This window comes from Halictus rubicundus, chromosome 13 (assembly GCF_050948215.1).
Source record: "Halictus rubicundus isolate RS-2024b chromosome 13, iyHalRubi1_principal, whole genome shotgun sequence".
NCBI classification, from domain to species: domain Eukaryota; kingdom Metazoa; phylum Arthropoda; class Insecta; order Hymenoptera; family Halictidae; genus Halictus; species Halictus rubicundus.
Genome location: NC_135161.1, coordinates 9,954,823 through 9,980,295, shown reverse-complemented (window position 1 = coordinate 9,980,295; position 25,473 = coordinate 9,954,823). Strand labels below are relative to the sequence as shown.

The window sequence follows — 25,473 nt, the reverse complement described above, 5'->3', positions numbered from 1 at the left end:
TAAGAAATCATCCTTTGAAGTACAAATACAACAATGAACCCCCTTCCCCCCACCCCTCCCCGGCGAATTGGAAACGCGGTTCCTTTGGTATATCCTCGAGGCGCCTAGAATCGAGGTTTAGTCTATAAACGAATGGTGGCGGTCGATGTAAACACGTGAACAATAATTTGGGGGGGATCCGTCCTAACCACGGAACAGCCCCGTAAACTCTATTGCTTATCTAATCGAAAAAGTCTCTATAACGTCGCGTGTACGCTCACGCGCTCATTGGAGGGACCATGAGTCTTGAATGGGCCTAAGGCTCCTGGCGAGTTTGTAGTAATTGGCTAGAAATGTTTTCCTTTTTATTTCTTTTTCTTTTCTTTTTTGCGGTTTCGATGCGTGTTGTCGACGTATGGGTGGGTCGCCGTTTCTCGGCGCTCTTACCGATGACGATGACGATGACGATGTCGATGACGATGACGATGACTCGAGTCTCTAGTTCCTGCGTACTTCTACGGTTTATTAGAAATGCCTAAAGTGATCTACGCGGCACGATATCCTTCATCTAGCCCAGCCTGTTGCACTGGTGCGAAGTGAAACGTTACACGCGCGCACACGTTCTCCTCTTCTCGCGAACTTCGATTCGATCCACGTGGCGGGATCTAGAGGGAACGCGCGTCCATAGATCGTCTCACTCGACGGCCGAAAATGCTGAATGCGTCGCAGCGTCTCTGTTGTTCGTGGCGGTCGGATCGGTTCGTCGAAGATCGTCCTTCTTGTTCTCGCGATCGCGGTCCCGCACGATTTTGTTCGTCTTTGTTTCTTAGTTTGCACGCGCGAAAAAAAAAAAAGAAGAAAAAAGAAATACTCGGCGTATCCGGGACTGTTTTTGGGGGTGTCGTGAGGGAGGGTCCCTCTAGCGGAGAGATCGCAGCTTCAGTCTGAGCACGAAGTAGGCGGTCACCCGGAGGAATAGAACGAAGCCCGCGAGCGCAACCGCGTCCACCCAGAAGACTGCATCCTGCATCGACATCTCCTCGAGGAACTTCGTCGGGCTCTTGAAGTGGCAGTAGGGATCGGAACACTTGAGCTTAGCGCGATTGTAACCGTACACCGATATCATCGCCCCCTCGAAACTGTACCTGACGTACGAGACGTACGAGAGAAACTTCAGGTACTTTGGAATGGCGTCGAAATTGACGAAGAAGCCGGAGAACAGGACGATCGGCACCGACGACACCGGACCGATGAACACTCCGCTCTGAAAACGAACACGTTCGCAACGGTTAGACAAAACCTGCTTCGAGAATGTTTTGATCAATCGTAATCGTAAGAGCGAAAGGCGGTCATTTTGGCACCAAGATCATGGAGCGAATCTGCCACCAAAACTTGTCGACAAATTCCCAGCCAAATGCGGAAACAGATGGCTCGGTATTTGAGCGAAAAGTTTGCAGGCGCAATTCTATGTCAATTCCATGCCAAATCCATGCCAAACCTTGCCCTCGCGAAGAGGGCAGCGCGGTCGCACTAAGACCTTGCTCTAGGATTAAACCTTGCTCTAGGAATTTTATTTAAACTTCTAAATTAATTAATATCCAATAATTTAATTCTTTTTTCCCTCCTACGACAAGTTTTACACCGATTTTGCCCGATATTTATTCTTAGCGCAAGGTTAGGTCCGTTTCTTAGTGCGGCCGACCTGCCCTCTATTGTTTTGTAACTTATTAAAATTATTAAGAGAAGAAATCGATGCCAAGCTTCTGTTTCATGCAAGCGGACATTCTGCATGCAGATAACAACATCAAGTGCGCACTTCAAGAGATTCCTGTAGCTGCAGGATTTTCAATTGAAAGATTTGAAGCGACCAACGCGACGTTAGGGAGGGAAAGTTGTAAAGAAACGAGGAAAGTGTTCTTACCTCGACGCTCATCGCTGCGCCTATCACTAAACCGATGGATTGTGACACTAACGCTGTCAATACACATATTGTTAAATACATCATGAACCTATTCGTTTCAAATGGCTGTGACGTCATGAAATATACAATAATGACGTATGCTACGGAGTACACTATCTGCAAAAAAAGAGGAACGGTGGATTAATTAAAGATTGCATGACTCGAGGATATTCTAGTCTAGGTAGGGACCCAATTACTGTGCCTGTATTAACTATGCTTATTTTTGAAGTGAATTTGAATTGAATTGAAATTTTTTTCATTAAAATCAGTCAATATATAAGTGTTATGTAATCTCTATTTTAATATTCATTATGCTTTAAAAATAAGTATGATTAACATAGGCACAGTGATTGGTGCCCTCACAGTAATTGGGTCCCTCACCCTATTGTGGGCTAACTTTGGGGATTTTTTATCGTGCAATTATAAAAACTTTTAATTTTGAACTTGTTTAGCTTTATAATTCAGTAACGCCCACAAAATTTTAAATCAAGAGAAAATTTAAACTGACCTATTGCAAGTTATTTTTAGTTTTCTTTTTCGTTTCAAACTTTTCCGTGTGGTTTTATTTATAGTGCAGTAACGCCCACCCATTTTTAAATGGAGAGAAAGTTGGAATCGAGCCTTTTACAAGGTATTTTCAGAAACCATGATGCTTAGAGAAAAAGAGAGCTGAAATTGAGGTACTTTTAAGGACTTCCCTTTTAATCTCAAACTTGCCTGTTTCATCTATTATTCAGCAACGTCCACACATATTTGGACGAAGAGAAAATTAAACTTGTTACAAGCGACCTTCGGGGAGCTGGTTCGTTTTAAAACTCTAGACCAGAATATTGCTAGGGTATTTTGTTGAAACTCTTTCTGCTTACCTGAAAGGGGACATCAGCCAGCGTTCTCGCGATATAGTAGGATTTCACGGAGTACCAGTAATTTAAATGTTCTCTCACGAACACAACCATTTCCGAGGGGACTGTGAACAATAGAAATAAAACACGTTAATGGACGTATCTCCGAGTGGGACATGTTCCAGTGTCGTTCGATAGACTTACACGTGAGAATGGTAGGCATCATAGCTGTGAACATGAGAAACATCACCGTAAAAAACACGCAGCCGGCGTTGCTCATCACTTGCGAGGCCTCGTTGCCGATGTCGTAATAAATCGCACCGATGAGGAACCCAACGATTATGTGCGAAATCAGCCTTACTCTCGTTAATGTCTGCAAAATTTACAACCCGTTAAAAATCACAAGCCTCTCACGCGGTTCTTCATCGTGTTCTTACATAACGATCGAAACAAACGGTCAAGTATTCGCTCTGGTTAAAGAAAAATTTTTCATTTCACAATTTAGAAATCCGTTCTCAAATTATTGTCCAACTTTCACTTTCAACTCTTCTTTATCTACTCTTATCGGAACTTGCAACACGCGAACATTTTTTCTTAACAAAGTTTCAATACTTCAGATACGCGTTCAAAAGTCCCATGCCTCTTTCCATCCCTGATATAAATGATTTCTTAAATTGTTTCTCGCAATACATCCACGAAATTTTCATTTTGTACCAAGATCCACAGTAACCATTTAGAGTACAAAGAGAGCTCATAAGTGAAACTACAGTTGTACAGGGTGTCACCGGGTCTGGTGTCACAAGGGGGTGAATCTACATGAAAGAGTGAGTCGAAAAGAAAGAATAATGTTTTCACATCCGCGGCTTTGTTTAAGAGAAAAATAAATTTGGTCGCATTCGCTCTACTATAGGAATGGGCCTTTTTGTCTCAATTGAGAGAAGGCCCTCCCCACCATAGCGGCCACTGTGCCCTTCCAGTGGACCCCTCTAGCCACTGTGCCGAGGGACTTCTTGAGAGGCCGGAACAGTACACGCAAAAAGTATGAATATTCAAACTCGATTTTCTCGAAAACGGAGTCTCGATGGAAGAAACATTGTTCCTGATGTTCGACTTATTTTTTCCCGCAGATTCACCCCCTTGCGACTGGTACCAGCAGATCGGCACCGTACAGATTTATCGAAGAAAGTTGTCAATGGTTTTCTGAACTCGCCATGTCTCTTATCTGCGACAGGAATATCCTCTTCAGCAGTATCCAGAATTGGGTGAAGCTATTCGTTGGGAAGCCGACCGTCTGTTCTATACTCTCCGCGCTGTCCAACAGAGAGGTGGTGCACGAGATCGGCATGTTGATCACAGTTCCCCCGTTCGGCTGTTTGAGCACGCCGTTCGGTATCAGCGCGGTCTCGGACTTTGTCTCCTGCTGCGGCGATTCTTTCGCGATGTCGTTCGGCAACGTCTGCACGGCGTTCATCGCCGCCTGGTGGTGTTGGTAGTTCGCGCACTTGCCGTTGTTCACAGCCATCACTAGCTGGTGCACGCATTCGCCGTGCTCGCCGCACGCCACCTCCATCACTGCGGCAAAAATAAACGGTCAGAGAGTTTCGATCGACGTTTAACGTTACCAGTTCTTGTTAGCAGCGGCTCCACCTACCGTAATCCGCCGGGTTATGATAGCCGGGACAATCCAGGCCCATCGACGACAAAAAGGGCACCAGACCACCCACGTTCCCTTGATATATACACTGCCCTTCGGCCAGGAGGTACAGGTGGTCGAACATCTCGAATAAACGCGCGCTGGGTTGATGGATCGTGCAGATGATCGTTCTCCCTGAAATAGATCAGTGTTACGATCCACGAAAAAAGAAAAAAAAAATGGCATGTTGGGAACGTGAGCGTTAAATTTTGAGAATCGACGAAGTTGTAGAAATTCTAAGTTCGAAGAGTCGATGGGTTTGCTATTATATCGATAGGAGTATCTCGGGATCCACGGTATCTATCGGCTCGAAACGCCCCGTGTATCTTCAGCACACCTGTCGCTATAATCCATACCACGATCAACTCGAAATCATGATTCATTTCATTGTTGCAGCACGGGAAAGATTAAAAAGCTTCAAGTGTAAAGGAACACCAGCACCCAGTACCCAGCACTAGGAATTCCATCGCAGTGAGCTCAATTTTGATTATTCCCCGGTCAAAAAATTTGTGGACACTGTGGAAAGATCAGCGAAAATGTCCACGGAAGTCCGGTATCGAAAGATCGCATAGTTTCCCGGCAAAAAAATCACAGTCTACGGATCGGATTGGATAGCTTCGCGACGGTTGTGCAGCGAAACAATCGGTTGCTATTACCTCCTCTACTTAACGATTTGAGCAAACTTAGACACTGGTAACAAGTCGAGCTGTCCAAACCGGAAGTCGGCTCGTCGAAGAACATCACAGGAGGATTGTTGACTAGCTCCAACGCGATCGACAGCCTCTTCCTTTGTCCGCCGCTGAGGCAGTGGGATTGCGTGTTGCTCGCGTCGTTTAGGCCGAGAGTTTCGATGATCTCGTCGATCTGAGACAACCGGAAGTGCATATTAAAGCCACCGCGGAACACAGAGATCGTTCGATCTTCGATCTGGATCTTTAGGTTTTCCACGTACCACTACTTTTTTCTCCCTGGCGCTGATATCCTTGCCGAGCTTCAAGTTAGCGGAGACCGTCATCGCCTCGAGAACTGTCAAATGAGGCAACAGGCGATCGTCCTGCATGATGTAGCAGGACATCTTCCGAAATCTTCGGAGGTTCCTGTCCTTTCCGTTGATCAGAACGGAACCGCTCAGGTGAGAGGTCCTGGAAAGAGAAACATCGGTCAGACTTGATTCCCTCATCAAACATAATCTGACACAATCTAAATGACACGTCTTCGTGACACCCAGCTGGCTCGTTAGCATAGATTCGATCTACCTACGGGATTTTTTTGTACACACGTCACTTTGTTACTACGGAGATCGAAGCAATTAGTCATTCGAGGAACAACGTCCCCGATGACTCGCACAGTGGTTTGCAAACAGCAGAACTAATCAACTTCCAGGTTGTAGCACGTGCTCGATACGTATAAACTGTTTAAACTTGGGAAATTATATAGATTGTCACGACATTTACGGAATATGTTCTAAATGGTTGCATCAAGGCTTTGATTGGACTCCGAGCTATCGCGTGACTCATTGGGTTCGCAACTTCCTGGGTGAATAATTGTTACAGACTCGACAGCAGCGGTATATAAAAATTGAGGGACCTAGTTGACACGTCTATAAATAACTCTGCATAGTTGCATATAAATATCTCTGTTAGTTCATTAGGAAAATATTCTCAAAGTGGACTAAACTAGGTACATTGGGCTGGTAGCTTCCTGGGTGAATAATTTCTACAGATTTGACAGCAGGGGTTTATAAAAATTCAGGGACCTAGTTGAAACATGTGTAAATAACTCTGCAAAGTTGCGTACAAATAACTCTGTTAGTTTATTAGGAAAAAATTCCCAAAGTGGACTAAACTAGGTACATTGGGCTGGTAGCTTCCTGGGTGAATAATTCTTACATATTTGACAGTAGGGGTGTATACAAATTCAGGGACCTAGTTGAAACATGTGTAAATAACTCTGCAAAGTTGCGTACAAATAACTCTGTTAGTTCATTAGGAAAAAATTCCAGAAGTGCATGGACCCTAACTAGGTCGATTGGGAGCAGCCTTCTCGAGAGAAACAGTGGTTCTTGAGCGAAAACTCACTTGTAGCCAGCCAAAACGTTCATGAGGGTGCTTTTCCCGGCTCCTGACGGTCCCATAATGGCAGTCAGCCCGCCGGAGCGGAATTTCCCGTTGACGCATTTCAGGATCGTTTTGTAACCTGCAACGCGGAAAATCGCATGAAAGATTCGCTCGCGTGTCGTCGCGTCGGACGAGTTCTAGGCGGTTTACATTTTTCCGATTCGTTAGTCTTATCGGGTTCTATAGATCGACTCTACGGTTTACGTAACGTTTCGCATTGCCAAAATAGAGTCCGGGCGGTCTTGCCAAGTTCACGACTGGTTCGCGAAGAAAGGGGCATAGAAATTTCGTTTATTCGCCGCGAGCAGACGAACGGATACTCCGTGCTGACCTCTTTTTATAGCGAGTGCAGTTGCACCATTCAAGTGCATCTGGACCGAAACAGGAACCAGCCTGTACGCTCCTATTGATTCTTTTAGCTAGGTCGTTCACACACGCTCGCTCTTCAACGAAATGCCTATCGTGCGCGTCTTCGGCTACGCGCATCCCCTTAAGCCTACTTCCCGGGAAAAGCCGTCGAAAAAAGTACTCGATTCTCTTCTTCGGGAATCAATCCAACGATAACTATACCCACCACGGTGACGAGGGTTCGGGGGCTTTACTGCTCCAGGAAAATTAATTTCTTGCCGAATTTTCAGCGCAATTAGTAGACTGCCGATTTGCAAAATAAGATGTAAAATATGCAAATTTTCTGCACTAATTGTCTGACTTTTATTCGCGATTTTTCTTAAGAATTTTTTCCACTGTTTTGTATTTTATTCTAGTCTAGCGAATGTCTTTAGTCCAGTAAGTAGTACAGGTCTGACTTGGTCCGACAAAATTCATTTTGAGACCCTGTTTTGTTTTCTACAAGTATTTTCAAAATCTTGCTCCCGACTTTGTGATCAAAAATTCATTTTGAGACACTCTTTGTACGTGCATTTTTACAGTCTTCCGAAATTTATTTTAGGACCCTGGTCCTCTGAGCATTCTATTTTTTGCAAAATTCATCTGCGGTACTCACATGTTTAACATGTAAACTGTCTGGTTGTGTAAGCTTAAATTTGCAAGAAGTTGTCAGTGTTACCTACTGACGACGATGACTCAGAAGTAATTGAGGCCTCAAGCAATTCTTCAATGAAGATGGCAACTTTATTCGCAGGCTATTTGAAGTAGCATACGCTTTACGCTATTTGAAGTAACTTTTCTTTTCGCGATTGTTATTTAGAAGAACTCAGAATTAACAAAGCCGTTGCAAAGAATTAACAAAACATCGGAAAGACTAATGAATTTACAAGAAAAATGTTCAAAAATATGTTTTAAAAAATTGACGATTGAAGCTTTGTCCTAAGGAACATCAATTTTATAGTTGTGAAAAAGAACCACCGTCCCAGCAATTTATCAACGTGTCTCAATTTTGCAGTCCACTAACGACAGAAATTAATAAAAACTGGAAAATAAATTGACGCTCCAGATTGCTAGCACTATAAAGCCCCTTGATGACTGCGGTTGGATTTATGACAAAAATGGGTGGACGAAATTTAAGACAGTAAAAAACTTTTTTCAGCTTGTTGCAATAATTAAAAAGAGAAAAGTGTTCCTTACAATTGAAGCAAAGTACCAACTTCCTACTCGAATTGCAACAAACTGGAATGAAGTAAAAATTGAATTTCCTAAAAAATTGTAAAAAAACAGTAAAAAACTTTTTTCAACTTGTTAAAATAAAGAAAAATAGTGTTCCTTGCAATTGAAGCAAGGTACCAATTTTCTACTTGAATTGCAACAAACTGGGATGAAACAAAAATTGAATTTTCCTCTAAAAAATGGTAAAAAACAATTTTTCAACTCGTTAAATTAATTAAAAAAAAAAAAATAGTGTTCCTTGCAATTGAAGCAAAGTATAAATTTTCTACTTGAATTGCAACAAACTGGGGTGAAATAAAAATTGAATTTCAAAAATTGAGTTTCCAACTGTTTTCGATATTACTCCAATTTTTCTCGCAAACGCATAGAATCCGCAGTGTACTCGTCACCGTGCAACTTTCTCCAGAAAAATCGCGACTGCTCGGCGCTTTGCCCCCGACGTCCTTGCCACCTGGCACTATCAAACTCGTTGTCGAGGTCGATCACGCCTCGATCTCGAGGTGCGAACGCGATCTGTGGCGACCAACCTCTCTTCCTGCCCTCGGACACGCTGTACGCCAGATTCTTGAACTCAATGTCAACCGGTGGCCTCTTCGGCAAATGCGACAGAGTGACTGCCGGCCTCTTGCCGTCCTGGCCTGGACTATGGTTCGGCACCTTTCTCACGAACATGTTGCTGCACATCGGGACAACTGCGCCGTTCGACGACGCGTTCCCGTTGCAATTGCAGTGGAGATTGTTCTGCGAGCCGCTGCAACAGAGAACGTTTCGCGTTTCCATGAAGTTGGAGGAGAAAATTGGTCAGTCAGTTTCTTCGGATTGTTGTTTATGGGGAGAGAAAGACAAAGGTTTTCCCGGCATTCGCCGGGGAGTCGCGAGCGAATTTCCTTGCCCGGATTGGCTGAGACTGGTACAAGTAAATTAGAGGATCGCCGGCTCGCGTTTCCAGCAGCTCGGCGTTTAAATGAAACTAATAAAGCTGCGAGTCAATTTGCGACCAGCGTTGGAACGCGTTCATGCTCTCGAGTACACACAAATAATTGCACACATAAGTTCGCGGTAGACTCGTTTCGCGTGTACAGGGTGTACCAAAGATGCTGTACTTCCTTGAACGGGAGATGATGCCTAGGATCATTTACAATAATTTTTTCCTTTGCGAAAATCTTCTCCGCGATTTTGTTACGGAGTTATTAACGAAAAACGTGGACCAATCCCGGAGCGGCTACAGCGGACGGACTCTGGCTCGGCCAGCGGGAACACCACGCGCTCAGCGCTCCACGCCCACCGACCACGCCCACCTGGCAGCCCCGCTCTGATTGGTCCGCGTTTTTCTTTAATAACTCCTTAACAAAGCCACGGGGAAGATTTTCGCAAAGGAAAAAGTTATTTCAAATCCCCTCAGGAATCACTCTTTTCGAGGAAATTAATTTTTGGGACACCCTGTAGGTCCGTGGTGTTAGCAGCTATTTTAATATCGGGGGAATTTATAGTCTGCCCAGCGTCTATAATTTCCGACCATAACGCGGATCGAACTGCGTAACAAAAGTCGCTCGTTCCGGCTTGGCAGTTTAATCCGTCGTCGCGTTCATGGTTGCGCGGTATGTAGACCGTGGGGGGCATCGATTATTCTTCGTCTTAACCGAAACCTTAAAACCAAGTTTCGAATGGGAGATTATGTTACGCGGTGTGCCGGAGCCGCGTACGATTGCGACTGGCATGGCTTCCAAAGTTTAAACCGGCACGAGAGCTCGAGACCGAAAAACGAACCTGCTCGCTTGATCGCGTTGCATGGTTGATTTTCGATGACTCGAAGCGATCCCCTCGATTATACGCGCATCCTATGCACACATGTGACACGAGCAGAAAGCTCACCCGTCCGCCAAGGTCCGCGTGAACTCTTTACCGCTCGAACTTTTCCCACTGATATCGATCCCACGCAAAGGCACGTAAGCGACAGTCCATAAGTATCCCAGCAATTTTAGATGAATAGCTGAATGAACCGATCGATGCTGCGATACTTATATTCGAACACAATGAACACTTTGAACGGCCGGAGAAAGTGGAATGGTTGTTCCACGGTTTCGCCAGAACCTGACTATTATTTTGAACCAATTAGCAGCACGATGTTTACCGAGGCTACGAAGCGAGGACTCTAATTTTCTATGCATTTTTTGATCATTTAACCCTCGGAGTTCTGCGAGTTCTAGGCCTATGCCGTTTTATTGCGATATAAGGCGATGCCTCGGGACCGCATTTCGTCGTGTTTCGAATGTAGAGAGAAATTATAAAATGGTCGGCCGAGCAGCGATATTTTTCTCTGGAAAAGGATAGAGTATGACAATACAGTCTTTTCTCGATATATGTCCCAAATATCTAGTTGATAAAAGTCCCAGAACTATCCCCACTGCCGCCGGGTATACCCCGTGAGGGGCCACGAAGCTCGAGTGGCCTCGGTCGCCGAGGAGTCTAAACATAATACGGGTCGAGTATATCGGTGTGAGACCACTACTAATCGAATCACAAAGCTTCTTTATTTTTCATAATTTTTTTATGGGACTTTCACCAACACATTCGTGGCGTTCTTCTGATTAAAATGATACCAAACACGATATCACTCCGATCATATTTACACTAATTTTCGGTTAATATAATTGTAAATTCATCGTTTGTTCTACAAGTGCCACGAATATGTTGATGAAAGCCCCATAAAAAAATAATGAAAAATAAAGAAGTTTTGTTATTGGATTAGTAGCGGTCTCACACACCGATACAACCGACTCGTGTTATGTTTATAACTCGAACTTCGCTGTTTTTTTCTACGGTTCGGCAGTGTATCAAAGAATAGTATCTTATACCCGATATATGTCCCTGGGCAGACCCGTTTTATGGACATATATCGAGAAAACACTGTACCCTCTCGCCCAGGGCAAAGATTTTCTTATTTCGGAATAAGCAGGGTCGTCTTCCATCGGGATAAAATTGTACACATTGACCATAAGTACGGCCATTGTTTCGATGACAAGATTGTGTTTAATGTATTTATGAAATTCGAAAACAGTGTTGTTATTAGAGCCTTCGTTAACGTATGCGAGGAAGCGAGAACGCTATCGGATAAATTCATGAGGGTCACCGGCGACGGTAAGCGGGGGAGGGAGGAGTGGGGATTTTCTCGTCCTCGACATTTTCTTCGCACAGTACATCCCATTAAATTTCAAAATGCTTAATTGCTTTCGAGGCGGTGACAATCGGTAATTCGAACACTTTGTACATTTATTATGCACGACGATGCTTCCTAGAATAGCTCGAGTGTTCCAATACCTCACTCGCCACCCTACTGACCTCGCCCTCCAGCGAAAAACCACCCTCCAACGGTGCGAGTGCACTAAAAAATGCTCGAAAATCATTTTCTCACCCCCACCATCCCTTGGAGAGATCTACACTGCAAACTTTATTCGCTTCTGGTATTTCTAGTTCGATAACATCTCCGCAAAATAATAAAATGCTAGAGTTAAGATAAGTTTTCTCTTGAAAATGCAGCAATAAAAATTGTAAACAATTTTTTTCGCGAATGTATCTTCCCGGGGGTTCAAGATTGAAGTCGCTGCTTTACAATGACGTCAGAAAACTTAATGTACGATTTTTTTTTTAGTCTTTTATATTAAACGAAAGGCAAGGGCACCTTTAAACTAAAGTACGAGCAATTTTACAGTGACAAGATCCTCATTTTTGTCGCCTAAAACAGTGAAAAAAAATCGTACATCAATTTTTAAGGTCTCGTCGCAAAGGGGAGATTTGAATCTTTAAATCTGTGGAAGATTCATCCGCGAAAAAAATTTTTTAACGTTTCTACAGAGGTTTCGATTTGGTACCATTTTTTAGGAAAAAATGGGTCCTCAGTTTCTGATCTGTTACACCGTGAAAAAATATCGTAGGGGAAAAAGAATAACGGTGTGCAAAAGTAGAGTGTTCAAGCTTTAAAACGAGTCCAAATTTGTTGCTGTAGGTTTGCTTTTTACAAAATGACGACGGATCAAATATGGAGAATCAGAAATTTTCAAATACTTTCCGAGTGTTTATATCTCAACACTCATGCAGTCGAGTTTTCATTAGTTCTTTTAAGCAGTTTTGTGGAGAACATATATTTGAAGTTGCAGAATATAAAATGTATATAGAATATAAAATGCTAATGTAAAGTGTACTCACAAATTTTTCAGAATCTTCCGTTCCTCCGTCGGATCCACAGCACACTATTATTGACTCACACGAATACGTCCGAAAAATTATGCTCGTCTTCCGGGCTCCATGTGGGCACACTTTCCGACACACTTTCTCACACATGACCGCTTTATTTCTAACCACTTCAAACGCGTTTCAAAACTCGTCTTTTACATCGTCTATTCAAGAATGTGAACTTGAGGGAATCGAATGTCTGAACTCACAAGATCGATGGCGCCGGATGATCCTCGAAAAATCAATATCTCCTTGGCAACAATTTCTTTTGTTCCAATCGATCAGCCTTGATCGAGTACATTGTACGCTGCGAGGGCAGAATTTTCGCGCCGAAATCCTGTTAACCGCTTCGCTACCACCGACGCGTTATGTCGCGACGCCGATGCTGTTAGTACAAGGTCACGGACGAGTTATCCCGCGACGCGTTACCGTACGCGAGATGCCACGGACGACATATCTCGCGTGCTTAATTATTAGATTCATCGCATACATTACACGCTATCACTTATAATACGATTTCTTAATTGCGCCATCGTCGCCTACTTCCGTAAACATCCGAATGGCCACTGACTGACACAGTGCAGAAGCAAGCTGGGTGACCTCAGACGGAGCAAAAACAGAAGCCGCGTGTTTACTCGTCCGTGGTGTCGCACGAGCGACATGCGTCGCGAGATGACGCGTCTGCGACCTCACACACAAACAATACCGGCGTCGCGACATAAGGGTTCGATTATACTAAGTCGCCCCATAAGTTCGTGCCGTTTACTCTAGTGCCATTTAAATTCTACAAATAAAATATGTAATCACCCTTTCATTCCACAACCTCTTCTGACCTTTTTGGCAAAGACATCATACCGTCACTGTAAAATTTTTTTACAATAACTGGGTAAACAAATTCTGTGTCTCGGCTGGATTTGGCTACCCTGTTTTTGTGTCCAGCGTTTATGCACCCTGCGCGTCTGACCTGCCCAGTGTAACCTGACCCTAACACGTTCGCGGGAGCGGTTAAAATCGCAGTATTATTTTGATCGTGGTCGGAGAAAGTTCTTCTCGTCGCGATTTCATAAAGTATGTTGTGTGCAGTTTAGTAATTGTGTAGAAGTGTGGTGTTTCCTGCTTGGAACATAGGCTGAAAAAAACGGACAGAATTACTCGGACGTATTCGCATGAGTCAATAATGACGTGCTGTGGATCCGACGGCGGAACAGAAGATTCTGAAAAATTTGTAAGTGTACTTCACATTGGTATTTTATAATTTACGATTAGTATTCGCATGCACAACATTGGAGGTTTTCTTTCATATTTTGCAAATTCAAATTTATGGTCCGATCGGGCAGGGTAACATTTGTTTGCGACGTGTGGTTCCTCTCAAACTTTCTCTTTTCTCGATGTATAGGTGTACTTTGCAATTTTCTTTGTTGTAGACAATTTTGCGGCAAGTTTCTTCGACAAATGTCCACCGATGCAGAGCTGTAGATGCACCCCTAAGATGGCCGTTACTTTTAACCCTTTGCACTCGAGTGGTGACTCTGAAGCACCACTAGAAATTGTTGTGGCATTATTTCAAAGAAATTACAAAAAATATTACAAAATATTTGTTACATCACAAAATTTCTATTTAATAGATCACTAAACATTTCAATATTATATGCAGAAATCGGATCAGTTTCGTATGAATAAAATGAAAATATTGTAAGACGGAAGAAAAATTTAATTTTAGATTGAAAACAGCGCCGAGTGCAAAGGGTTAATACACCCTATACAATTAACACTGACCACCAAACTAGAAACCTCAAAAATTCCATAAAATCAAAGTAAGTTTTCTAATGAAATAAAAATTGAAAGAAATTAAATGTGTGATATCGAGTAGTCCTCCAACTTTCTTGCATTTTACAGATCCTAATCGGTACACTGAATATATTAACGTAAAAATTCATTTCAAAACCTGGACAAATAATTCCGTGACCCACATATGGGTGACATGGCAGTCAACGTGTTAAACAGTGAAATCTCCGCAGCAGGAGTTGGTAGAATTAGAAATGCCGTCCGATCGGCCGGCCAATGATCGAGCAATCCGGCCGCGTATCGATCGGAAATCCGATATCGACGTTAAAAACGTGTGCAAAGCCGTTGTCGAGTGTCGCAATGTGTTTTCCGTAATTTGCGCTGTTCAAATTGGGGACACGTGCATACGGCGAGCCACCTGCGGAAATCAGGTGGGCTCGATAACAGCGCGAAAATACAAGAAGCTCGAAATCTATCGGCGCCTTTGTCTCGGCGGACAATAAACGCGAACCGTGTGCCACGGTTCTCACAATCGATTCGGTATAGCGTAAAGGGAGAAAGACGAAGAAGAAGAAGAAGAAGAAGAAGAAAAAAAAAGAAAAACATGTTCGAGGCAGCCTGTGCGCCTTTAACGCGATCAATGGGGAAGGACCTTGGGCTCCGTTTTAGACATATTTGGGGAGGTGTAGTATACTTCGCGTGCTCGATGCACGATCCGATCGCCGGACGACTCATTCATTGTTCGCGCCGCGGAACACCGAGAACGGAATTTCTGGTTCGAGCGCGCGGCGAAAGCAAAGGTCACGGGATGTAACGCTAAGGAGAAATCCGTAGTCGATGACTTCATTCTCGACCGTCGAGAAAAACGAGCGAGCACAGAGGAAAAATTCTTGAAACTCTTTGTTCGGCCGCTCCGACTAGCAATTCCCCCGATTGGCAGGTTAACGGCGACTTTACCGGCCGCCATTATTCCGCGCTCTTCGAAAAAGATGTCTTCTCAATCGGCGAGCATCGCGAGTCGCTGCTATCCGATTCAGAAGTTTGTCAATGGCACAATCGCCGTGCTCCTCGAGTGCACGCGAGAAAGACGCATCAAAGATTTAATCACCCGGAGAGCATGTGCTTTCGGCGAACGAGAAGATGCTACGAATGCAAGCACCGCATTCTGGCGAGATGCATTCGTGGCCATACGATCGAGCTTTGGACTGTTACGTGCTATTAATATTGCATGAGATGCTCGCAAAATTGCTGGGAAGAACCTTCGAGAGATGCAGTCCGCGGTACAACGAGATACAGCTTTCGACAACTTTATCTTCCGGCCTATTCTTTTCTCTTATCGCTGCTGTTCCGTGCGTATTCGCGAGATGAGTCGGATATTCGCGTCCGTTCGAACAGTTTCGGGAAGTTAGGTGAACCGCAGGATCGAACAGGGTGGAACAGCTGGAACCAGGTGTTCGAGGTTTCACGAACAGCTGTGAGGACAGTCGGAGGCGAGATCGATGGATGCATTAGGCAGAAACGTTGGAAAAACATCCGTTATGAGAGCAATAATTTAGTCGAATTGATCTAGAAACTTGAGAACTCCTGTGCAAATGGTTGCCCTAGGCGTTTGCTTAACGATAAAATCGGGGGATAACGATTTCGGTACTGAACAATAGAATTTCCGGATTTTCAGCCTATCAAAATCAAAAATTGTCTCGTGAAGCATCGGATTTGTGGTCTAGAAAATAAAAATTCGAGCGCCTTGCAGGGTTTTGGGGTCCAGAAAATAAAAATTCGAATGCTTTGCAGGGTTTTGGGGCCAAGACAATAAAAATTCGAGTGCTCTGCAAGGATCTAGGGCCCAGAAAATAGAAATTAGGAGGCTTTGCAAGGATTAGGGAGCCGGAAATAAAAATTAGAGTGCTTGCAAGGATTTGGGATCCATAAAAATTCAAAACTCGAGTGCTTCGCAGGGATGTGGAGCCCAGAGAAAAGAAATTTGAGTGCTTTGCAAGCATGTGAGGCCGAAAAATTAAAAATTAGATTTAGTTTCGTAAAAATTAAAAATTTTAGCGCTTTGCAAGGATTTGGAGCCCGGAAAATAATAATTAGAGTGCTTTGCAAGGATTTGGGCCATGGAAATAAAAATTAGAGTGTTTGCAAGGATTTAGGGCCCAGAAAATAGAAATTAGGAGGCTTTGCAAGGATTAGGGGCCCGGAAATGGAAATTAGAGTGCTTTGCAAGAATCTGAGGCCCAGAAAATAAAAATTAGATTTAGTTTCGTAAAAGTTAATAATTCGAAGTGCTCTGCAAGGATGTAGGGCCCAGAAAATAGAAATTAGGAGGCTTTGCAAGGACTAGGGCGCCGGAAATAAAAATTAGAGTGTTTGCAAGGATTTAGTTTTACCAAAATGAAAAATTCGAGTGCTTGCAAGGATTCGGGGCGCAGAAAATAGAAATTAGAGTGTTCTGCACGGCTGTAGCGTCACAAAAATTAAAAATTTGAGTGCCTCTGCGCATGGATTAAAAATTTGACGGCTCCGCGCGAATCTGACGCCGATAAAATAAAAAATTCTAGTGTGTCAGCCAAAAGCGGACTCAGCTATAAAAGTAACGCGATAGAACGGAGCGCAGTTTCTCGCAGATCAGGATCATATGACACTGAAATGTTTTGCGACCGACGTATCAGCAGCAATTCCGAAAAGTGTTGACGCTCGCGATTCTTTATCGGTAGTGCGCACGACGCGTCGACACCTGTTTGGCCACCGTGCTGTGTAGTACGTGATATGCAAAGCGTAAATAGATAATTGGAACAACGGACCCGTTTTATCTCGGAACACTTCCGTTCGGTATAACATATCATTTTCGAATAATCTTGCTCGACTAGAGTTCCACGGTTCCCCCGATTCACCGTAACCCCAGCATAAGCGATAGAAAAGACAAAAATTACCTGACGACTGCATTGTTGAGGTTTTCCAGGTGAAGCGACGGTGGAGGGGATTTAATCGTCACCTGGTGGCTGCCGCCAGGTATGAACTGTACCTGCTCGTCGCCACTGTACCTGGGCCCTCCTCCATCGCTCAGAGTGAGATTCTTCAGATCCGCCATCATCTGCTGATGCTGCAACACGATAATCCTCATTAAAATTCGTGGAGCGTCCTTCCTCGCGGTCGACTCGCAACGAGGCAACAAGAACTACGAAATCCCAAATGAGCTGTTCGTAAGTTTAGTATTTTGGAAACAACGGTAAATGAAAAATTTGTTTTGTTTTCGAGAAATTAACGAGTGCTGTCGTTTACACGCGGGTTGTAAGTGATCTTCGAATATTTGTTATTATTTCTTTGTATTATTTTCTTGCGTGTGCATTGACCCACTCGTATACACAGTATTGCTCACTATGTTTTTGAATTCTATTTGTGTTTGTATTTGCAGACTCTCGACATTCTTGAACCCTCGCACGGTGAACCTCTTTTGCGGCTTCTGTCAATCTCTTAATTGATGGCACACGCTTTAAATAACTGTTTTGTAAATGGACCCAAACGACTTCACTTTTTCGGCCCACTTGGATTAGTTTACTGTGTAATGAGAATTTTGGAGAAATTGCGTTTAGACTGAATTAGAAAATAAATAGTAAAGGTTGCTTTCCACAACTTTTTTATTTGGACTTGTAGGGAAAATTTAAGAAATTCGCTTTGCAAAATCGTGGACTTTACTTTTTCCTTGGCAGTTCCGACCAATGGTAATTTTGAATTAATTCTTCTCACACATTACCTGGTAAACTAATCCTTCTAACGTCTCAAGAAAACGCAGTTCAATATCAAACGAGTTGTTAAAGCGTGGCCACTTAATTTTGTCCCCGACTGGAATACAGGGTGTCCCGAAAATGTACTTCCTTGAAAGGGATCATTCCCGAGATCATTCGAAGCAACTTTTTCCTTTACGAAAATGTTCTTCTTAACCTTACTAAGGAGTTATTAACGAAAAACACGGACCAATCGGAGCGCGGCTATAGCAGAGGGATCCCGCTGAACGCGGCGCTGGCATTGGCCGAGTCAGAATCCGCCTGCTATATCCGCGCTCTGATTGGCCCGTGTTTTTCGCTAATAACTCGTTAACGGAGCCGCGGAGAAGATTTTCGCAAAGGAAAAAGTTACTCGAAATTGCGTCGGGAATCAGCCCTTCCAAGGAAATACATTTTTCGGACAGGTTTCCCAGTTCTTGGCGAGTTCACATCGAAATTGAAATCGCCTCAGATTCTTTTCGCCGATTTAATTCACGGAACGAGAGCGATCGATTGCGATCTATGTATTGTTCGAGACAGAGGGGAGCGTTTGATCGTTCTCGTGTCAGCCTCCGGTTCTCGCGTCGATGAGTCACGTGCATTTCAAAGCAAGGTCTCCGGAGCTGTCAAAACGTGTCCGCGGACAAAGAACTTTCTCCTTTTTCGTCCCGGTAGCAGCGTTTCCCTTCCCTTTCCTTCTTCTTCGCGGATTGCGGCGCATTCACCGGAGATAAATCCTGGCACGATCTACAAGGCACGAGGCTCGACACTCGAATGATTTACAACGACAAGATACAGAAAATATTTCGGCATTATCTCGCCGCGCGGCTGTTCGAGATCGTCGTCCGGATAATCGACAATTAGACGGTGTAAATTAATAATGGTCTGGTAAGAAACGCGTTCTTATCGACGGTACAAGCGGGAAATAGTTCGATTACAGGCTTATCCGTCGATCTTTGTTTTTACTGAGAGAGTGTTTCGATTATCTCGTGCCTGGCGAGACGATACCGAAAAAAATAAAACCGTCCACCTGCAACCGCCGGTGATTCGAACATGTCCGAACTTTCTTCGGGTTTTATCAAGGTCCTTGGACAGCGGCGCAACGTCCTCTAATCTCGCTTCCCGATAACGCGCCGGCTAATAGGCGAAAAATTGGCGAGCTGCCGAGGATCCTTCTTCCTCGAGGCAGATATCGAGACAGATACACACGTATGTCCCCGTTGTTTATCGTTCCCGTCGGACAATAAGCAAATCTGTCCGGGGAATTTCGATCGTTCGTTATCCGGCGTCTGCGAGGCAGCGGTACAAAGTATAACAGAGATATGATAAGGATGATCGATGCACAAATCCGGTCAGGTTCCGCGTGTCTATTGTTGCAAAACACCGTCCGGCGGAAAGATCACCGACCAAAACAATTTCCATCGTGGAAATCTCTCGCGCCGAGAACGAATGCGTTCCTCCGTTCCGAAATTAGACTCGCCGAAGTGTCACGCGATCAGACCAGTTCGGATAGTGGAGGTTCCGCTTAACCGTGGATCAAACGAGCAAACGCGATGCAAAGTGTGTCGTGTCGGGTGTCGTTTTAATCGGGAGAACGTGACGAATGTGTCGGTGAAAGGTCCATTAGGAAACAATCATTTTTTTCACTGTTCTAGATTTTTAGGAAAATCTTTTTACCATTTCGAATCCGTAGCGGGGTCCCTGTTTTGACGTTGGAACGTCGGATGTGTGGGTTAACACTTTGAACGCCAAACTAGAAACCCCCAAAAATTCCATAAAATCAAAGTAAGTTATTTAATGAAATAAAAATTGCGAAAAATTAACCCTTTGCACTCGGCGCTATTTTCCTTCTAAAACTAAATTTTTCTTTCGTCTTAGAATATTTTCATTTTATTCATACGAAACTGATCCGATTTCCACATATAATATGTAAATGTTTCGTAATCTGTTAAATACAAATTTTGTAATGTAGCAAATAAATTGTAATATTTTTTGTAATTTCTTTGAAGTCATGCCACAACAATTTCTAGTGGTGCTCCAGAGTCACCACTCGAGTGCAAAGGGTTAAATGTACGATACTGAGTAATCCTCCAACTTTCTTGCATGTTACAGATCCTAATTAAGTTTAGTACAATGAATATGTCAACGTAAAAATTCATTTTAAAACCTGCACGAATAATTCCGTCAGCCACATGCGGCTGACGTGGCGTTCAACGTGTTAATGGAAATATTGGGAAGAAGAAAATTGAAGCGCAGAAAAAATTTAGCGGAAATCTCTCTCGCAAGAAGTGTCGCGAGTTGCTCGCAAGTGTGCTCGCAGCTTTCAGCGCGAACGCAACGACGGGACGTGGATATGCGCGAAGTATGCACGCGTGGCATTCACCGCGGCTTTTGAGGACGTTTTTCAAAGAGAGATTTCAAAGAAACAGAAAATCGAATAGATCTCTCCGGGCCCCGGAGCAGAGTGATCGATCTCGTTGGCGAACACGTGCAGAGAAACCTCTGCGCACGTGACACGCGCGAACGCGCATCCGGCGAGCGCATTTTCCCATTGATACCTTCGAGAGGAATCGCTGAACCGAATATCGCCGCTTCTGCGCTCGCACTTTTCGCGAGACTTGCCAAGAATGTGCATGTCCACGATGCGTTTATCGTCGACTTCCGATTGTTCGTTCTATTGATCCATATTTTTAACGCGGTCCCTGCCAGAATTTGTTTAGGTTCTGCCGGAGCGACGGCGAACATGTTACAACACTTTCCATACCATTTAACCCTTGGGTCTTCAAAATTTACTTGAAAAATATGCAAGGATTCGATGAAATTATATTTAAAATCTCTAGAAATCTCTATAAAATCTCTCATAGAATAGATAATAATAGTTACAGATTAAATAATTACCAGCATAAATGTTAGTGAGGCCACACCGGTCCCAGAAGGTCACCTAGAGGTTAGGGCCTCGTTCACGAATCAAGAAGTACCAATTATCATTAAAAGTTACCATTTTTTCAATGGCGAAATTCATTTCACTCGCAAGGCAATTTATTTCGAATATTAATTTCTTTTGAGATTGTTACTAAAAAGAAAATTACTTCTTTCAGATATGATATAATTATCGAAAAATTAATTACAATATTGATAAGCCTTAATAGTCACGGAGTCTGTGAATACAGCGAATTCTCTATAAATGTCCACTACACTGATGACTGTCATAAATCGAATAGGAAAAATTATTCTTTGCTTCGCGGCGAACATTGTCCAGTAATGCGAATGTATTATGCTGGGATTTCAAAGTGGATCAAATTGATTTCGTTGTGTTCGAGTAAATTGCGAGAAGGTTACACAATTCGACTAGTATGTATAGTTTTGTTTTTCTTTTTTCTTGTATTTAGCTTGAAATCAGTGATGACGATGGTAAATTGAATTTAATAAGTAACCTTTTGTACTCGGAGCTACTTTATCTCAAGATATTCGGCATATCTTCTGACCTAGAAATTGAACGTATCAATCCGTATCACACTCGAATTTTAGCAACGGATTAAACACGAGCGAATTCAGAGATATAGAAGTGGTCTTAGGTTCAAGTATAATTTTTATATGGAGCTTCACGCTCATTCTGGTTCAAAGGATTAATATTGCTCGTCTCGGAAAGTACTATTAAATGATTACCAGTATCTAAAATATCGAAACGAATGAGCAATGGATAAGTGTCCACTAGACTGCACATTTTATGCACTTACGGCGAAAATATCTATCGGAACGAATGAGCAACGGATAAATGTCCACCAGACAGCACGTTTTATGCACTTAAGGCGAAAATGGGAGAGCGCAATTTAAAGCAATGGATATAGTAAACAGATTTAAGGGCACTTAATGGTTTCAGCTTAATAAAATACTTAGAAGAAGAAAGAAATTTTTATTTCGCTCCCGTGTCTTGCAATAAATATTTTTCATTTTGCATAAAAATCCGCAGTCTACTTATGACCACTAGACTGCACATTTTATGCATGTATTACGGAAACAGGTGCAACAGAAAATAGAAAAAAATGAATCTAATATTATTCGTAATAATAACATTAATTATTATAATACTATGTACAAACCATTTAAATTATTATTATTACACTGCACAAAAATCCCCAGTCTAATGGTCACAATTTTTTAGCTGAATCGAGACTGATCTGAGGATCCACTGTTCGACTAAACGAAGATCTTTCCGGATCAATCAAACACGAGAGCATTCACATAAAAACGACTGCAATTTTAAGCGACGCCACGCACTCGTTTCACACAAAATTAGTATCACACTGAAAATACCGTTCAACGATTGCTAACATCTGCGATACCCGACATCATGAATGGCCAACGAACAGATGCTTATGGTTGCGATCTATTACTGAAGTTTTCCAGCTGAAACGTATCTTATCCAAGGCTCTAGGTTCCGGCTAAGCGTATCGAGGCACATGCGAGAACCCGCGACCCTAACTCACACAGAAAACACGGTCGTTCCCAGCGTTCGATTTCTCCAATAAAACGGAAATAAACTAACTCTTTACGATCGGCCAGAATCGGCCAATTTTTCCAGCACCGGAGCACCCGAACTCGAGGGATTGTCGTTGGATCGGTGGATCACGGATGAGCGGGCAAACGGGCCGCGTGTAAAGATCTTTATCGCGGGCGAATATCGATCGGGCCCGCGATTGGCCGCGAACGGTTTCGACGGTCAAGGATCGCGTTTGATATTTTTGTCGGTCGGCCAACAAACTTGCAGACGACGACGAGGAGGAGGAGGACAACGCATTATGTCAGTAAATTCTTACGCACGGATCGATCGGGGGTCCGGGGGGTGGGGGGGGGGGCGTAGGGTTCAACAAACCTCGATCTATTCCGGTGTCCCGATGCGAGACCGCGTCAATCGAATCGGATAGAATCGTTGCCGCAATTCGATCGCTGGTTTCGCACGTGCATCGTGCTCGGGCCCAGAGCCGTGTGCTCGTCAGCCGATCCGCTGAATGTCCGCTCGCGGTTTATGTGTCTGGCATCCGAAATGTTGATCTCCCTGTATACGCGTGCTGAGAAGGGGTGGGTGGGGGTGTAGTAGTGGTAAATCTCGGTCGCGAGCGTAGAACAAACTAGGTTTTTTGCCAAGAGCAAGCCTGCCAAACGAGACAGAGAGAGAGAGAGAGGGAGAGAGTCAAAACCGAACCCCCGTCGATTTGGCCCGCGGACGGTTGCTCTGATCAATGAAAGTACGGTAGCGATTTCTTTCCCCGGTTGGTGGGAACGCAACCGGGAGAGGCTCGGGCGAAAAGCTCTCCGCGGACAAAGTAACTGGGTCATCGTGTAATATGCAAACAAAACGACTCGGATAGGCGAGAGAGAGAGAGAGAGAGAGAGAGAGAGAGAGAGCACGTTCTTCGACGCGCGACAACATTATAAATAGTAGTCAGCACACGGATTCACGATCGCGTGTTAGGACTGCGTCCTCGAGCAGCACTCCGAGGATAGGCCGCGGGACAAAGCTGCTGGACAAAGGAACGAGCGCGAGCAACCCTCTCCAGATGGGACCGCGTTCGATCAAACGCACCGTTTCGAACCGCAAGCTGACCAGAGACACCGTCGTACCAGCAGCACCAGTATAGAATAAATCTTGACTCACCATAGGTCGAGCGTAGTCTTCGGTAATCTAGCAGCGTCCGGACTCATGCCCCAAGGATGACGCTGTACATCCTCCGGTTTCCTCCGGTTCTACGCCCCTTGCTCGCTATCCACGGCACGCACGGTGTCGTTCCTCCCCTCCGCCGTGTGCTCGATGGGATTCCCGTGTGCACAACCAAATCGGAAAACGGGAGAGACCGTGCCTTTTGGTCCCGACGACGGGCCCCGTGCATAGATCGTTACGAGAACCGTTTAATCCTCGCCTTCGTTTTGCCGACGATCGATGAGCCGCGAACGGTATCGCGGGGCAGCATTCGTTCCCCGAGGGTTCCACGGGAATCTCTCAATTCTCTTTTTCAAATGTGTGTCTTCCCTCTCTCTCTCTATGCGTATGCGTATGTGTACTGAGAGATCTACGTAACACGAACAGCGATCAAGAGGAGATCGAATCGCGGACGCGACCAACCGATCCGCCGTGCGAACTGCGACTGACAGACCTGAGAAACGATCGGTCGACGCGCAACACTCCTCGGAATCAGCTGTCGCTCTATGCACCACCGTCCGCCTCTACCGACCAAATGAACTGAGCTGCCCCGACTCGGAGCCCAGGGACGAGCACGATAACCGGGGCCCTCTCCCGCCCGCGCTATTCTTCTCTCTCACGGTCCTCTCATTAACAATGACTCAGGATCTCAGAAGAACAATTACAACTTCTCGGAACATCTTCAGCCGAGACAGACTTTAACCGATCGACAGATTCGCTCGATTCGTACCGGTCCTCTTCCGGAGCACTCTTTCTCCAGATCGGTCGCGTTGGTCCCGACCTCTAGAACCGGAAATCGGTTGGAAACCGGTAGAGAATGATCGAGGGTTACGTAAAATTCTCCCGGCGGACAGGAAGCCGATGACTTCGGGGTTTTTTCTGGATGTTATTAGCCGTCTTAATGACACGAAATCACACACGGGATCATTTTCTCGGTAGCTGCGGCTCGAAGGTCGATCGTGCTGACGATCGAAGGTGAATCGCGCGGCATGGTTGGTCCTCCTCCCGCGTATAAATCGTCGGGGCGTCGAGGATCGTCGCGACGGTACTGCGATCCTCGCGCATGTACAACGGATCGGCCGGCCCGTTCGGTCGAGATTCCCGTGGACGGTGCCGCGAATTTCGACCTCGCGTCCTGGTTCTGTCCCGCGCGAAAGAGAAGGGACTACGAGACCGAACGGAGAGAGGAGAGACACCGAACAGAGAGGCTCGCATCGCCGGCCGAGGAAGTCGGACGGAGACGAAACGACGGAGAAAGGAGAATGAGTTACCACATGCCGCGGGTCGATAGTCTAGCACCGGCCGAGAGAGCCCCGGTGCAAGCGTACCGAAGCGAGTGCGCCTGCACCCGGCCGAGACTGACTCACCCGCGAGTGCAAAGAGAAAGACGGAGCGCGCCGCGTGCGTAGACAAAGCCGACTTCCGTACGAAGATCGAAGTCTAAGTTCGTCTGCCAACGACGTGCACGATACTCCGGTGGCGATTCCTCTGCCTTCGGCGACGAGCTGCCTTAGCACCTAGAACTACCGAGCCCTAAACGCGACTTAGACTTATCGCTTTATGATAACGGCAAGATTGAATTTGCCTCGGGTTTCGCACGATTTTTATGGTAACATGTACTCCAACGAAGAAATATACTAAAAGATTCCTCGTGAAAACGTTTTCATTGTTTCGCCAATCGTGAAAGAAAAAATCATCCGCCAGTCATTTTGACTGGTTCGGTAGTTCCAGTGTTAAGGAACTTGAGGTGACTTAAGGGACTCGCTTTGCTTTGCATATGCT

General features: G+C 44.6%; 1 protein-coding gene across 1 annotated transcript; it reads right to left on the bottom strand.

The window, feature by feature from the left end:
- Positions 1 to 789: 789 nt before the first annotated feature.
- Atet (ABC transporter expressed in trachea) lies at positions 790 to 24,295 on the bottom strand. Its single transcript, XM_076799263.1, has 12 exons — positions 23,650 to 24,295; positions 17,163 to 17,332; positions 8,742 to 8,965; positions 6,553 to 6,670; positions 5,427 to 5,616; positions 5,131 to 5,338; positions 4,433 to 4,609; positions 3,992 to 4,353; positions 2,986 to 3,154; positions 2,806 to 2,906; positions 1,901 to 2,056; positions 790 to 1,243 (listed from the first exon to the last, which is right to left on the bottom strand). The coding sequence occupies exons 1-12, from the start codon at positions 23,650 to 23,652 to the stop codon at positions 899 to 901; spliced, it is 2,223 nt and encodes a 740-aa protein (XP_076655378.1). The 5' UTR covers positions 23,653 to 24,295; the 3' UTR covers positions 790 to 898.
- Between the last annotated feature and the right edge of the window lie 1,178 nt (positions 24,296 to 25,473).

What these genes read in the sequence shown, in the direction of transcription:
- Atet (XM_076799263.1), bottom strand. An exon ending in TGTCGCAGATAAGAGACATG is followed by an intron (nt 3,155 to 3,991) that starts GCGAGTTCAGAA and finishes TAAATTTTGCAG; the next exon opens with ACATTAACGAGAGTAAGGCT. An exon ending in GCGCAGCGATGAGCGTCGAG is followed by an intron (nt 1,244 to 1,900) that starts GTAAGAACACTT and finishes GTTCGTTTTCAG; the next exon opens with AGCGGAGTGTTCATCGGTCC.